At 38.2% G+C, this 14,890-nt stretch overlaps 1 protein-coding gene across 1 annotated transcript in view; it reads left to right on the top strand.

Annotated features, from left to right (window-relative positions):
* LOC110974875 (ribosomal protein S6 kinase alpha-3-like) overlaps positions 1 to 14,890 on the top strand; it is a 71,982-nt gene that overhangs the window by 16,035 nt on the left and 41,057 nt on the right. The window contains exons 4-6 of the mRNA XM_022226801.2: positions 2,452 to 2,533; positions 3,167 to 3,247; positions 4,782 to 4,861. Of these exons, the coding sequence (XP_022082493.1) occupies positions 2,452 to 2,533; positions 3,167 to 3,247; positions 4,782 to 4,861 (243 nt within the window). The remainder of the gene's footprint in view (positions 1 to 2,451; positions 2,534 to 3,166; positions 3,248 to 4,781; positions 4,862 to 14,890) is intronic.

Here is a 14,890-nt window from a genome sequence, read left to right as displayed (position 1 = left end):
AAATAAGGAAAATTGTGTGTTTTAATGCGTCAACTGGTTAAATGGTACATGCATCTTTTACATCCATTTATACATGTAGTTTCAGTGTTGTGTACACGTACATGTGCATAATATGTACCTTTACATGTGTAAGTGCCACTCACGGTGACTGAAGACTTTTGCAGCCAGTGTATATTCAGTAATATGGGTGATTCACAATACAGTGTGCCACCAAGAGGTTATAGAGAGGCCAGTTTTGCAAATTTAGGGTCAACAAAATTTTGGCCAAATTGCGGCGATTGTTATTTGAGTGAATGTCATTAGACAACTTGAGGAAATATGTGATGGATCAGGGCATTCTGTACCTCACAAAAAGACACCATTGTAACAATGATACTCTAGTTCAAATGTTTAACCCAGATGGAAAACAGCAAAACAATCTAAGTTTCCCACGCAAGGCTTAGCTGGCACAGAGAATCTTTGTCGACTGTTTTCCTGCAGTGAACTGCGAAAAAAGGCCTCTCTGTGGCAACTTGTTGGTGGCACACAGTGTTTCCAATTGCCCTTGTTATCTTCTCATGTTATTGTTGATGTTTATACATGTACTTACTGAAGGTGGTCTGGATGTATACAGGTGCAGGGGCATACCTCATGTGTGCTGTTTGAACAATATCTTGGCTATTAGTTCACTGTTGCAAATGCTGGAATTACTGGAATGTTGACCAATTATTGAACTTAGCAAGTACACATTTATTCTAGAAGCTTCCATTAGATGTGGTAATAATAACAACTATTTACAGAAGATTTATAACGCGCCAGTATCCGCCAAAAAGATGCTCATGGTGCAATACAGATATAAATTAAGTACAATTATCAAGAAATAATGTAAAGATCGTTGAGTAAGTGGGTTTTAAGAGAAACCTTGAAGTCAGTGATGGAGGAGATAGTGCAAACATCTGAAGGGAGTTTGTTCCAAAGATGTAGGCCCACCTGAGAAAGGGATGTATCCCCCATGAATTGTGTGTTTTGGGAACAGCAAAGAGGGAAGCATTGGATGATCTCCAATGCCTGGAGGGTTGGTCATAAGCCAGCAAATCAATGTTGTACATGTATGTTGGAGCAGGACCACGAAGGGCATAAAAATGAGTGAAAGAAATTTGCCTTTAATCTTGTCAGCTATAGGGAGCCAGTGCAGAGATTGTACATGTACATGTACCTACTGATGAAATTTCTTGGGTCATGTTGAAAAATTAAGGCTGGTCAGGAAACCGGAAGCAGAAGCTTTTTGATTGCGTAATTGTACATGCACATGCATATTGGTGTTTGTGTTAAATGATTTTAGCAATTGTATTCACTGTTTATTTTTTTCTCTGAAATTACTGGGACAAAACACGAGGAAAAGAAGATGGGTACATTTATGTACCAAATGATGTCAAGATGTCTCTAGTGTTTTTGGAAAATGTTGATTGGAGGCATTAGAAGCCATGGGTTTGAGTTTGGTCAAAAAGTCGAAACATCAGAGCTTTGTTATTTATTGTACACTTGATTTAGTCAAATTGAGCTGTGCAAATCTCTGACAGAATATGTACAGTACACGTGTCCAACTTGTTCGTCTCCAAAGACTCCAAAATTCCGCTGCTCGTATTGTGACTCTGACTTCTTCAAGGGTTCACATGACACAAATTCTACACTCTCTGCACTGGCTCCCTGTTTCTGACAAGATTGATAAGGTTAAGTACACAATACTTTGACTTGTTTTTCGTGCCTTTCTTCATGGTTCTACTCCTACATACAACATTGATTTGCTGGCTCATGACCAACCTTCCGAGCGATTAAGATCATCTCATGCTTCCGGGCATGCTGTCCCCAAAACACACAATTCATGGGGAATGCATTCCTTTCTCAGGTGGGCCTACATCTATGGAACAACTCCCTTCAAATATTCGCACCATCTCCTCCATTACTGACTTTGAAATTTCTCTTTAAACCCACGTTTTAAAGGATTGTTATATTATTTCCGGTTAACTTTACTTGGTTTAATTTTGTATCAACGCACCATGATTGTCACTTTTTGGTAGATACCATCATACAGGTGCATACATTTTCCATTGCCATGTGAGAGGATAATCGTAGCAAGACCATAGCGAGACCATTGCAAGACAATAGGAAGGCCATAGCAAGACCATACCGGTAGCAAGACCATAGCAAGACCATTGCAAGACAATAGGAAGGCCATAGCAAGACCATACCGGTAGCAAGACCATAACAAGACCAGCTGACCTCCACATCAAGTGCTGGTTAATGCTGTTCGTTAATGCTTTGTACCTATTTCAAGAGTAGAACCTTTACAGTTACATGGATCTGGGTAACCAGTGAATATCTAGTACTGGTAGTAAGCCAACTTGAGCTGAGCAGAGGATTGAGTACCAGTATGTCATTTATGTGTGCATTTTATATTAACCTTTTGAACAGGTATTCCTTGTACGAAAGGTGTTTGGTGAGGACAGCGGTACCCTGTATGCAATGAAAGTCCTTAAAAAAGCCACATTAAAAGGTAAAATCGACATAGTGAATTTTACTTACATGTATGCTACATGTAGGCCTGTTCATCATTTAATTGTGAAGTTACTGTATCAAATTCATTCCAAACAGACTGATTACATGTATAGCTACAAGTTTCCTAATGTACATTCCAAACCCAGAAGCACAGCCAAGATGGAAGTAATATACATGTAGATGGAGAGTAAAAATGCCTGTTAATAAAACCTTGTCTTATAAAATCCCCCTTTCATTGCTTACAAAATACTTACAGGTCCAGGTACATTACATATACATGTAAATGATAAGTTTGCAGCATATGTTCCAAAGACAGTTTCAAGCATGGCACACTTCATTTCTTACATTGTCAAGAAGTTTGAAACACATGTTCAGTATCCTGAATACATACTACATGATTTGACTGTTTACATACCATCCTCATGCTACATGTACATGTATATGGTGGTTGATGTTCATGTTTTGAATGTTCTCAGATAATCAGATTACTTGGAAGAAAGTTGTTTTTGTTCATGATTGTCAAATGTTTGTATACACACACACATGTATCAGTTCTGTGATATGCTTACATGTACAGTGTATACACTGTAGTATTGTCTGTCGATGACATCACTTTATTTTCTTTTGCCAGTGCGTGATCGTGTGCGAACCAAAATGGAAAGAAATATTCTTGTAGATGTCAATCATCCTTTCATCGTCAAGCTACACTATGGTAAGATTAGTTTGTGTAAGGGCCCATATACACAGTGTATATAGACAAGCTACAACCGAATGTAGTGAAAATGGTACATGTAGGCAGCCTTATGTTGTACAAACATTTACACACAAGGTACATGTACATGTAGAAACCACTTGGTACATGCGTGTCAATTACTGGCACTCCACAGTAACAACAGTATCCCAGGGGAAGAATCAAGCTTGGAAGGCACCATAAGGATGTGTTCAACGATGCCAGTCAGTCCCTGATGTCGTACCTAATGAGACCATTGATTATAATGCAGTATCTTTGAAAACTCGCTTGGGTTTCTACCTGTATATACAGTTCTGGTCCATCACACTATCAGGCGGTTTGGCTGCCTTCATTATAAACAGTTCCATAGAACCACTGTGTTGGATATTTGTATCCATGCGGAATGTCTTTCATTGCATCATGATGGATATTTTCACTGAGTAAATGAGCCCTTCCATCAGTGAAAGTTTAAAAAAAGAAGTTGAGCCTTTGTTGTGTCTAAATGTGGTCACATTATCCTAAAATACATGCACTTGAGCAGTAATTGTAACTTTTCTCCAATTTTAGCTTGTGGAAGACAGTTGCTTTGTTTAAAAGCCATTTAAGTTCACTTCATTTCAGATGATAAGGGAGTTTCATAGTTTTGCATATTGTCTTGTGACTTTCCTTTCAGAAAACCTAAAACAAGTACCCTTATTGAGAACAGTAAGAGTTCATGTGCAGATGCATTGTTCGCCCCTGCATGGTGCATTTTCCCCTCAATAAATCCCTTGGCTGTCGTAGCTGATTTGCAATCCATTATGTTACTTAATACGGAAAATGTACTTGTACTCACACTCCTGTGATATTCACACTTGACAATGTTTGTTCACCTGTATTTGTACTTGCATCTCTGTTCATAAATACCTCAGACAGTCTCTCTATTAAACAATGTGAAACTTGACCTTGTATTAACATTTGATAATACCCACTGAAGTGATAATGCCCGCAGTGTAAATCATGCGCTGGCACCTGGATACAAGACAGTTTAATCAATTCTGATTGGTTAAGAGTGTACGTGGCTCACCATGCATGTGCCAATTGGACAATTTGCACAAGGAATATTCCATAAAATTGCAAGAGGTGTTCCGGAAACTGAAAGTAAGTTTCTAGCACAAAATCGCTGGAATTCATCATACATTGTATATTGACTTCTTTCGACTCTATGACTGAAAAGGTATTTATGAATGGGAATAAATATGTACTTGACCGATCTTAAACTAATGATTAAAGACATGTGTTTAAAACCGGCTCAGGAGACGAACGCAGACAGTGCCCTCGCCTGCTGCTTGGGCATTAGTCACGTCCAGTCTCCTGAGCTGGTCCACACATTTAAGACCGGCCAAGCACATACATTTTATGTACACGTACCTGTATTGATTCCGTCATTCTACCTTTGTGAGTGTGACATTACGATCTCACATCTGACACAACTCTCATGTCTTTTGTTCATTGAAACCATCACTTTTGGATGCAGCATTCCAAACAGAAGGCAAGTTGTATCTCATCCTTGATTTTCTGCGAGGTGGTGATCTTTTTACCAGACTTTCCAAAGAGGTAAGCCATTCCATTTACCACTAGTGTTTGACATCTCAGTGGCCATTGATATTCTTACATGCACTTCAAAACTTTTATGGTATTGTCAAGTTTTATGAACAAGCCTTGAGGATACTCTATACTTTCAATCCATTCATGTATCTTTGTTCCCATTGTAAATAATCTACTTTGCAAAAACTGGAAAGCAATTTTCAGATTACCGGGGAAAGAATTTTACATTCGGTGATATGATATTAAAAGAAGTACCACATACAGGCAGGGGTTTAGATAACGTGCATATTGACGTATATACACTTCCTGACTCTGAAGTGTAGTCGAATACACAGCATAAAACCTCATGCAGAACGTAAAATATGCAGTGATTTCTACTATAGAAAGAATACCATAAGTTTCTATATTTTTCAAGTTTTGTCAATTACGCATGTACACTCTGCCCAACTGAGTAACATTCACAGCGGACGCTACTGAAACTGATTTGTTCATGTTCCCGCTGCTGCGTGCATAACCATGATAAATTATTCAGAAAATCCTGAATCAACGGGAAAGACCCCAAGCAAAATGTTTTTAGGCGTCGTGTTTAGGAGTGCAGCAGTAGACCAAAATGGGCTATTGCACATGGATTGGTTTTGTGTACAAAAATGTGGTCACCAGACTCCCCGTAGACCGATGCAGTAAAATTGATGTCTAGCCCACAGGTACCACACTATTTTCATCAATATTTGCACAAATAGATAGGGTTTGAGTTGCCCAAACTCCTCATTGAAAGTTCTGTGGAAAAATGTGAAGTTTTCTGTAAGTTTTGATCCGTTAAAAATGTGCATTTTTTAACCCCTTCATGCGACTGCTGGGCTGCGGTATGCCCAGTATGCAAAGCTGTGTCCAGCAGCAGGCCCACATTGAAACTGCAGGTGCATGATGAATAGAGTGTATGTGTGCTATGCACTAATCTTCACACAAAGCCACGGCTGTTGACATCTCCCGGAGCGAAGGGGTTAAGTGGTGTTTTAGAGGCTTTCCGATCTACAAGAAACTAGGTATCATTATTTGAAAATTTGGGTCTGAAACACCTGAGAAAGATTAAGGTTTAGATTGTGAGTGTGAGTGCATTTGACCGCCGCACAATGAAGTGCACCTTGATTTTCGGAACGGCCAGCAACCTCGTTCCCATGGGTACGATCTTGCAGTGCCATGTTGGTTTCCACCATGCCTTCCACAATCTAATCCCTGGTATTGTATAATTTAAATATCCCTTTATTTGGGATATTTAAGTTAGGACTTTATTCAGTGTGTTTATGCACGACAAAGATTTACGCATGCGTGACGTGCAGGAGAATATGTCAGCACCAGCGTGTTGCTTTGAAATACGCGTGCAATTCACTTTACGTTTATGTTTATGTATGTATTGTAGCCCATGTGCAGGCAGTCCAAACACTGACTCTGTGGTAGTGTGACTGCAGAGGGGACAGGTCATGTGAATATGCATAGGAAAACCCAAGTGAAAACAAGTCCCAACTATGTGCTGCGCATTGCGCTGTAAATGCAATAGACCAAATGACAGGAACATTTTGCTACACAAAGATACAATATTTAAGGGTGTTGTTGCATGTTTATCAATGCAAAAGAAAAGTTTCAAGTAGCAACAACATTAAATCTCAGAAAAACAATAATTCTTGAGCCAAACTGTGCACTATTAGAATTAAAAATAAGAAGGAAAATAACCCCAAAACGGTGCCACTGTAGAATGAGTTGATTTTGGTTATGTTCACGTGTAGGCCTGCATGTACATGTACATGTATTATGATTCCGTAACGTGAGAGGTTTCATTCGATTGAAATTTAGATACATGTAACTCGATTTTTAAGCCATTCCCCTGAGATTCAAGTTGTCAAGATGTTACTGTCTTTTATTTCATGTTTGAAAAATTTATAAATGTAATTTAAGTCACAAAGTAGTCCTGTGCAGTGTTAGTTCCCAAACGTAAGGGAAGTAAGCACACCAGTGCAGTGCTAGAACCAGTTGCTTGGCAGTATAGTGTAAAATATTTGACTACCACAACATTTGTTATAATTTTAATAATAATTATGGGTACTGGGGTGCACGCTTGTTACAAGAATCAGGTACCTGGTTCCATACTATCCATAAATGCATACAACCAGTGTATGAGTGCCATTAAGCCATCGGTACATTGTAATTCCAGTATGATGCAGGTCTGCTTTATCCACCCTGACCTGAAGCACGCCCTCACCAGCGAAGAGGGACCATTGGAATGATGCGAATGTGGGATACGTATGCTTGGTTATTTTGCTGAACTGTGCAGTTATTTCAAAAACCTACACATTTATTTTTGAAGGGGGAGGGGATAAACGTCTCTGGCAGGAAATGTGAGTCGGTAGACCAGAAATCAAACATACATGTACGTTTACCGGTAGTAGTGGGTTCCACTGTGGAGAGTGTGATCGGAGCCCTGTGCATTGGCAAAAATGGTCATGACTAGAGCTTACCGGTACTATACAAAGGGTCACATGACCACAGGTGTCTCTTTTGCTATTAGAAAATGTCCGCTGTGGGATCATGTAACATTTGGAGTGTTGGATCATACATGAAGGACCAATATACATGTATGATTGTTGCTTGTTATGTAGAAGTCAGTGGGTCCTTTCACGCGAATGACACATCTGTGGTGTTTGGCGCCAAGGGTCGACTGCAATTTCATTGCAAGCTTTCACACGGTACAACACAGCACATTAGCAAAAGTCCCTCATTTTGCAGCATTTGCATTTCTATCACAGGTACTGTGATATTCTCTGAATGGTGAAATTATAGGGTACCGGTATTTTCCTGCCATATGGCTCATGTTTTTGGCAAGATTCCATGAACATTTATTTATGAATTTAGTGATGACAAGACGTTATTGCCCATTGGAGGCTGCCCTAGTTATGCACATGTCTGTCATCTTGATTTTGTTGGTAGATTTCGTGACAATTCAGGGGTTTCTGTTCATCGGACTCACAAGTAGATATCGGCAGCATGATTTTCACTGCTGGTTAGTACATGTAGCTTTGTTTGCCAGCTCCTAGTGTCACACTTTATTATAGCTGTCCACTTTGAAAATGGAAGATATCAAGCTCAGTCACTGGAAATGTGAAGCAATTTTTGTCCCTTTTTGTTCTTATTCAAGACTCTAAAGGAAATTTTTTTAAAGGGATAGTAAAGTTCAGTTTGTTTGGGGCAATGTGGCTCTGGAGCATAAGGTACTAACGTCATAGATTTGAAGAGTAAAATGACTGCGGTTGCACTATGTACCGGTATCAATTGCTTTCTTGAGTATGTGTGGTTCCCGGTTCTTCTCAATGGTATTTTGTATACCTGAGGGGCAAATGGCACTCGAGTTGAAGCCTCGGGTACGATGCTCTGGGGGTATAAAAAACCCAAGGACCCCATCACAACGGGCAACAATTATTTTGTTATACCACTGAAATTGTCTTCGCCAACAAAGTGTATACACGTAGTTGAACAACTTAACTAAATTGAATGATTGGTAGGGATTGCGATCTTTGGTCTTGACAGGTACATGTAAACAGGTAGTTGAACTACTTCAACTAAATTGAATGATTGGTAGGGATTGCGATCTTTGGTCTTGACAGGTACATGTATACTGGAAGTTAACAACTTAACTAAATTGAATGATTGGTAGGGATTACTGTCTTTAGTCTTGACAGGTACATGTATACAGGTAGTTAAACAACTTAACTAAATTGAATGATTGGTAGGGATTACTGTCTTTAGTCTTGACAGGTACATGTATACAGGTAGTTAACAACTTAACTAAATTGAATGATTGGTAGGGATTACTGTCTTTAGTCTTGACAGGTACTTGTATACAGGTAGTTAAACAACTTAACTAAATTGAATGATTGGTAGGGATTACTGTCTTTAGTCTTGACAGGTACATGCATACAGGTAGTTAAACAACTTAACTAAATTGAATGATTGGTAGGGATTACTCTCTTTAGTCTTGACAGGTACATGCATACAGGTAGTTAAACAACTTAACTAAATTGAATGATTGGTAGGGATTACTGTCTTCAGTCTTGACAGGTACATGCATACAGGTAGTTAAACAACTTAACTAAATTGAATGATTGGTAGGGATTACTGTCTTTAGTCTTGACAGGTACATGTATACAGGTAGTTGAACAATTTCAACTAAATTGAATGATTGGTAGGGATTACTATCTTTAGTCTTGACAGGTACATGTATACAGGTAGTTAACAACTTAACTAAATTGAATGATTGGTAGGGATTACTGTCTTTAGTCTTGACAGGTACATGTATACAGGTAGTTAACAACTTAACTAAATTGAATGATTGGTAGGGATTACTGTCTTTAGTCTTGACAGGTACATGTATACAGGTAGTTGAACAACTTAACTAAATTGAATGATTGGTAGGGATTACTGTCTTTAGTCTTGACAGGTACATGTATACAGGTAGTTAACAACTTAACTAAATTGAATGATTGGTAGGGATTACTGTCTTTAGTCTTGACAGGTACATGTATACAGGTAGTTGAACAATTTCAACTAAATTGAATGATTGGTAGGGATTACTGTCTTTAGTCTTGACAGGTACATGTATACAGGTAGTTAACAACTTAACTAAATTGAATGATTGGTAGGAATTACTATCTTTAGTCTTGACAGGTACATGTATACAGGTAGTTGAACAACTTAACTAAATTGAATGATTGGTAGGGATTACTATCTTTAGTCTTGACAGGTACATGTATACAGGTAGTTAACAACTTAACTAAATTGAATGATTGGTAGGGATTACTGTCTTTAGTCTTGACAGGTACATGTATACAGGTAGTTGAACAACTTAACTAAATTGAATGATTGGTAGGGAGCACCATCTTTAGTCGTGACATTTCCAAAGAAATTTCCCAGAAAGCAATGTAATTTTGTTGTCGTTAACATCTGAAAATACAGGGTCTTCTCCCATCACGCCTGTGGCAGTGTAAACTTTTGAACCTCCATATTTACATATGCACATCTTGTCTTTTTTTAATGATGCTGATGTTGTCCTGCACGAAATCAAATTTGAAATCAAATTTGAAATTTCTGACATTTTTTGAAACAAGAGAAAAATCTCTTAAGCAGTAACCTGCTGTCATCTACCTACAAAATTATGGCAAAATTAGCATACATCCTAGTGTTGGCTCCAAGATGTCCCTTTACATGTTTGTTCCACAATCACGAACTGTCACTGTTAGAGGGCACATTCGCCAGATGAACCGCCATGCGGGAAGGTCTTGGATATTTGGTTTGATCTGGGGCAGTAATAGTAGGATATGCATTATTAATTTTAGCACACACAAAATATCCTATAGCTTAGGGGCAGCAGCAAATTATTAAATTAACTTGAAATAATTAAAACAAAGTAACAGGAGTTATCAAACAAAATTTAAATTAAGCAATAATAACTAAACATTAAATTAAATTAAAATATTCATAAAACGAAGAAATTAAAACTAACAAGTATAAGATACATGTAAGTAATAATCCTTAAAATGATGTGTTTTTAAGTGAGATTTAAAAGTATCCAAAGCATCAATGCAGTCACATGGAATTGTACAGTACGTGTACATGTGCTTGGTCCTCAAATGATCCTGCCTTTTGGAAATACCAGTCCCCAACAGGCTCGATAAATCATTTTTACATGTACCGGTAGATCACATGTACATGTACCCCTGGTATTGAAGTATATACATGTACATGTATGTACAATGTATGCACATACACTGTACCTACCTCACATCTGTCCTACATACATGTACATGAACATCAGTGTGTATGTTGTGTTCATTGTGCAAAGCTTGTTGTTCATGTACATATACAGTACATGTGCTTACCAGTACATACATGCATAGTTTACAGAAGTCCTTGACAGCACAGCCATGAACCAGTTCAAAACCTTGACTAAAGGAAATGTGATATTGAATATGGTCCTGTCCATTGCACTGGTTTCAGCTGTCTTGTGCTTTTATTTGTACCATATTGTACTGTTGTGACTCAAGGGGACTACTTTTTGTGCATGGATGATGTAGGGGAGAATTTTTTTATTCCAGCAAAGATCAGTGTTAAACTCCTTCATAAAATATTATTCAATTTTTTATGTTTCAAGTACCGGCTCTCTGTTTATAAGAATTTCATTAATGGTACTTAGCCAGATGCAGTCAACTTGTAGAAATTGGGAAAATGTATCAGTATTTTTGCGTGTTCCCTGACAGAACATTTCAGTGTGAGCATTATTACTGTTGATGAACTTGAAAGGATGAAGACTAGAGCATTTAAGCGAGTCATGATAAGCAATAATATAAGAGAAACAGTATACATGTACCGGTAAATAAGACTTTCCAGAAGCTGCTTACATGTAATTTGTTCCTTTACTTGACATGACCTTGACTTAAGTCTTGACTCATGGACGTCATGGACAGCATTCCTTTCAGAGTGTTTTCTGTCTGCCTTAGCATCAATCACACTGTTATCTTTACCTTTATGATCACTTACATGCAAATGTACATGTACATGTACATGTACACTGTACATGTACTGTATGTACTGGTATATCAGGTACAGTACCACACTGCTTGTGTATCCAGATGTCCAAAGATCTTAGCAACTGCTACATGAAAAGAATCATACATGTACACTCTACACTGTACAAGTACCATACATGCACATGTATGTGCTGTGCAAGTACCATACATGTACATGTACATGTGTGTATTTGAACAGGATGTACACATGTTCATAAATTCAAGTGTCATGAAAAGGGATTAGTTACAGGTACATGAACATCTTTTAAAGTAAAGTGAGCTGTATTCAGATGGGAGTGTAGAAACTACATGTACATGTGCCTGAACTGTATTATAGAACATGCACAATATATGCAAATGTGCATTGTACATGTACATAAAATGAATGAACACTTCAAATGATTTCATTCTGAAATGGCATCACCCAGTAGAAATTACACCAAAGACCTTAAAGCATTTATAACCATAGATTAGTGTTGTCTATACATGTACATGTTGGTACATGTACCAGCTGCTGGTGATTTAACTGGCTGCTTGGTCATCTGCCACGCGTTACGTTTTTATAAAATAAAAAAATCCTGTTAAATCACTCAAGACTTATGCAGAATTTCTCTCAAATCTTTTATGGTCCACAGAATAAACCCACCCACATTCTTCACTAGTGCATGGCAATTTAACAGCTACATGTATGGTACCTGTAGCCTGTCAACATGTATATCATTCATACTTGGCTTTCCAGAAGAAAAGTGTGGCACCCATACAATGTATACATGCCATGAAACATGTGCCACTTTAAAAAAAACTAAGGGATTTTGCTAAATTGCTACGAAAAACATATGATGCTAGATATGGGACAGAGAAACCCCCCCCTTTGTGTTGGTCATTGTTTGATTGGAATCTCAGGGGGTAGGTAACAATAGTCTAGAGTGTGTATAGGGAGTGGGCATGTGGAGGGAGTACCCATCAGCCCCATATCGTACATGGTATTACGAAAAAGCAGCATTGGTGATATGCATTCATCAGCATCTGATACAGTGGAACCACTGCTATAATGCACCCTGCTGTGTTTACCGACAGTGGTCGACATTCCCATTGGCTTCCAAGTTCTCTGTGCACTTTTACCAAACATTGGAAATTAGCTTTAAATAAAAGAAAAAGATTAAGGACTGATGAATATGACTGTAAAGTTGAAGATAATCTCACTAGTGAAGCACCAAAGACACTTCTCAATACGTGTACGGGTATTTTGTTTGTGAATATGCTTGTGCATACACAGGCGGCCATGTAGACCATAAAGACAGGCTACTGAGCACCAGCATACCAAACAGGCAACTCCATGCAGACGATTTTGCTTCATGTTATTACTACAAAATAAAAGGCAAGGACTTGACCTCAAACAAATCAGCAAAACAGAAAATACATATGTACATCGTAAAAAGACTCTAGCATTTATTTAACCCTTAGAAATCTTAGTTTATACATGTACTGGTACATGCTAGTCGGGCATGCAACTTTTCCTCGGATCAGCTGATTTCCTTGATTTTCATTTCACACTCGTGCCTTTTTGAAAAATTGAAAAACTCTGAACAAAGTCTTGTCAAGATTGGAGTGTTGATTGTTTTCAACAATGCTTGCCTATGACAGTTCTTACTTTGTGTTTCTTTGCGTTGTCCACTTCAAACGTATGATGGCTCTAGTGTTATAGAATGGTTCCCAGCGTGACCTATCTATATTACAGAGCCATTTCAGCAGTGGCAACCAGTCTTACCATACTGCATTTCACTGTACATGTACATGTAAGCAATGACTCCAAGAAAACTTGATTTCATTTTGAGATTCAACTGCCAGTGAGAACTACCCAAAAGATAAAACACACAAAAAAAATGAACTTCTCCAAAGTATTTTAAAAAAATTTTTAAGAATTGTTGTTCTGCTGGCATATAGACCTACATATGTACGTATACATATAGGTACTGGACATTTGAAAATTGAAATTAAGACTTGAAAAGGGGACTGAAAATGGAAATACAATCAGGGGCTGTGGCATATGATTTGTAAAAAGCTGCTTTGCACATGACATGATGCAGTCAATGCAGTACCAATACAAAAACTACAGCACTCCATGGAAGTAAGTTTTACATGCAGATGTACATGTCCCCATAGTTCCAGCAATTTTCTTGTGTACAAACCCAACCCACAAAAGCAAAACCAAAGTGAATTTTCACCAAAAGTCTGGGGGCCCTTGAGCAGGGCCCCCCCACACATTCCACGCTGGGAGGCCTTTGTGCATGCTTTGCACTGGCAGGGTTCCCCTCCAAAACTGGCCACCCATATTTTCTTACATGCTTTTCAAAATTCTCTGGACAACACTGCATAGATGGTCCTAGAAGAAGGATGTCGTGATGAGGGTCATGATGATGTCATCACTTGTCACTTGACTAATCCACAGAGTTAAATTCTTTGCAATCCAAAGAGAGAAGGGGAGGGGGTTCACAAGGAAAACAGTGGACATCTTGATATGATATAATGTGAAATATTCATATACCCATAAATGCATATCATCTAATAGGAAATCTGTACAAAACTAAGCTCTGTACTTTACACTGTACATGTACATGTGACATATCAGTATCACAGAGTTGTAGTCATAAATACTTTGTGTATAGAAATGACGGGATGCATAGTAGGTAGTGGAAGTACTGATAAGGAAATCTGACAAGTGTGTTACATCCTGAGGACACAGGAAACCATTCCACAGTAACTTTCTATCAAGTTGGCACTTCCAGTGGCACCTTGATGCCATTTGCTGACATCATTTGATACTCAGTGGTCAATATAGTGACACTATCAGTTTGTACATGTATATACACATACATGTACATGATGTATTTGTTGCCCGGTCACTTGATTGTTTTGGGCCTGTGAAAATACTGTGTTCTGGACAGAAGTACAATGTACATGTACTGTACATTTACCTACAGTATAACAAGTAAATGTTAATGGACAAGTACATGTACCTTGCAATTAAGTCTCTTTTTTGGTGTGCTGTAAGGCTGAAGGATAAAAAGTGATTGATAGTGTTTTCTGAAATTGGAATTTAAAGATTAAATTCAAGACAAAAACTGACACAGTTTGTTATGCATAATCCAAATTCCAATGTTGTGACTCCACCCTGGTGCTGGTACCTGACTGCGTGGAAATATTTCATGCATGCAGTACATTACAGTATCTGTTGCTTGATATACCGTACCAGTACAATGTAACATGTACACTGGAACTTTGAGCGTCAGGTTACCACGGTACATGGAAAGTGACAGTCACATGAGGATTTGTCATGACGGATAAGTGTACATGTATGTATGTAGAAACCTATGCACACATGCTTGAATTAGTGTTTTTGAGGGAAAGATAACGGTTAAACACTTTC

This window comes from Acanthaster planci, linkage group LG15 (assembly GCF_054643075.1).
Source record: "Acanthaster planci isolate LZ-2023a linkage group LG15, COTS_SCS, whole genome shotgun sequence".
NCBI classification, from domain to species: domain Eukaryota; kingdom Metazoa; phylum Echinodermata; class Asteroidea; order Valvatida; family Acanthasteridae; genus Acanthaster; species Acanthaster planci.
The sequence above is the reverse complement of the archived record's forward strand: the minus strand, read 5'-3'. Positions and strand labels throughout refer to the sequence as shown.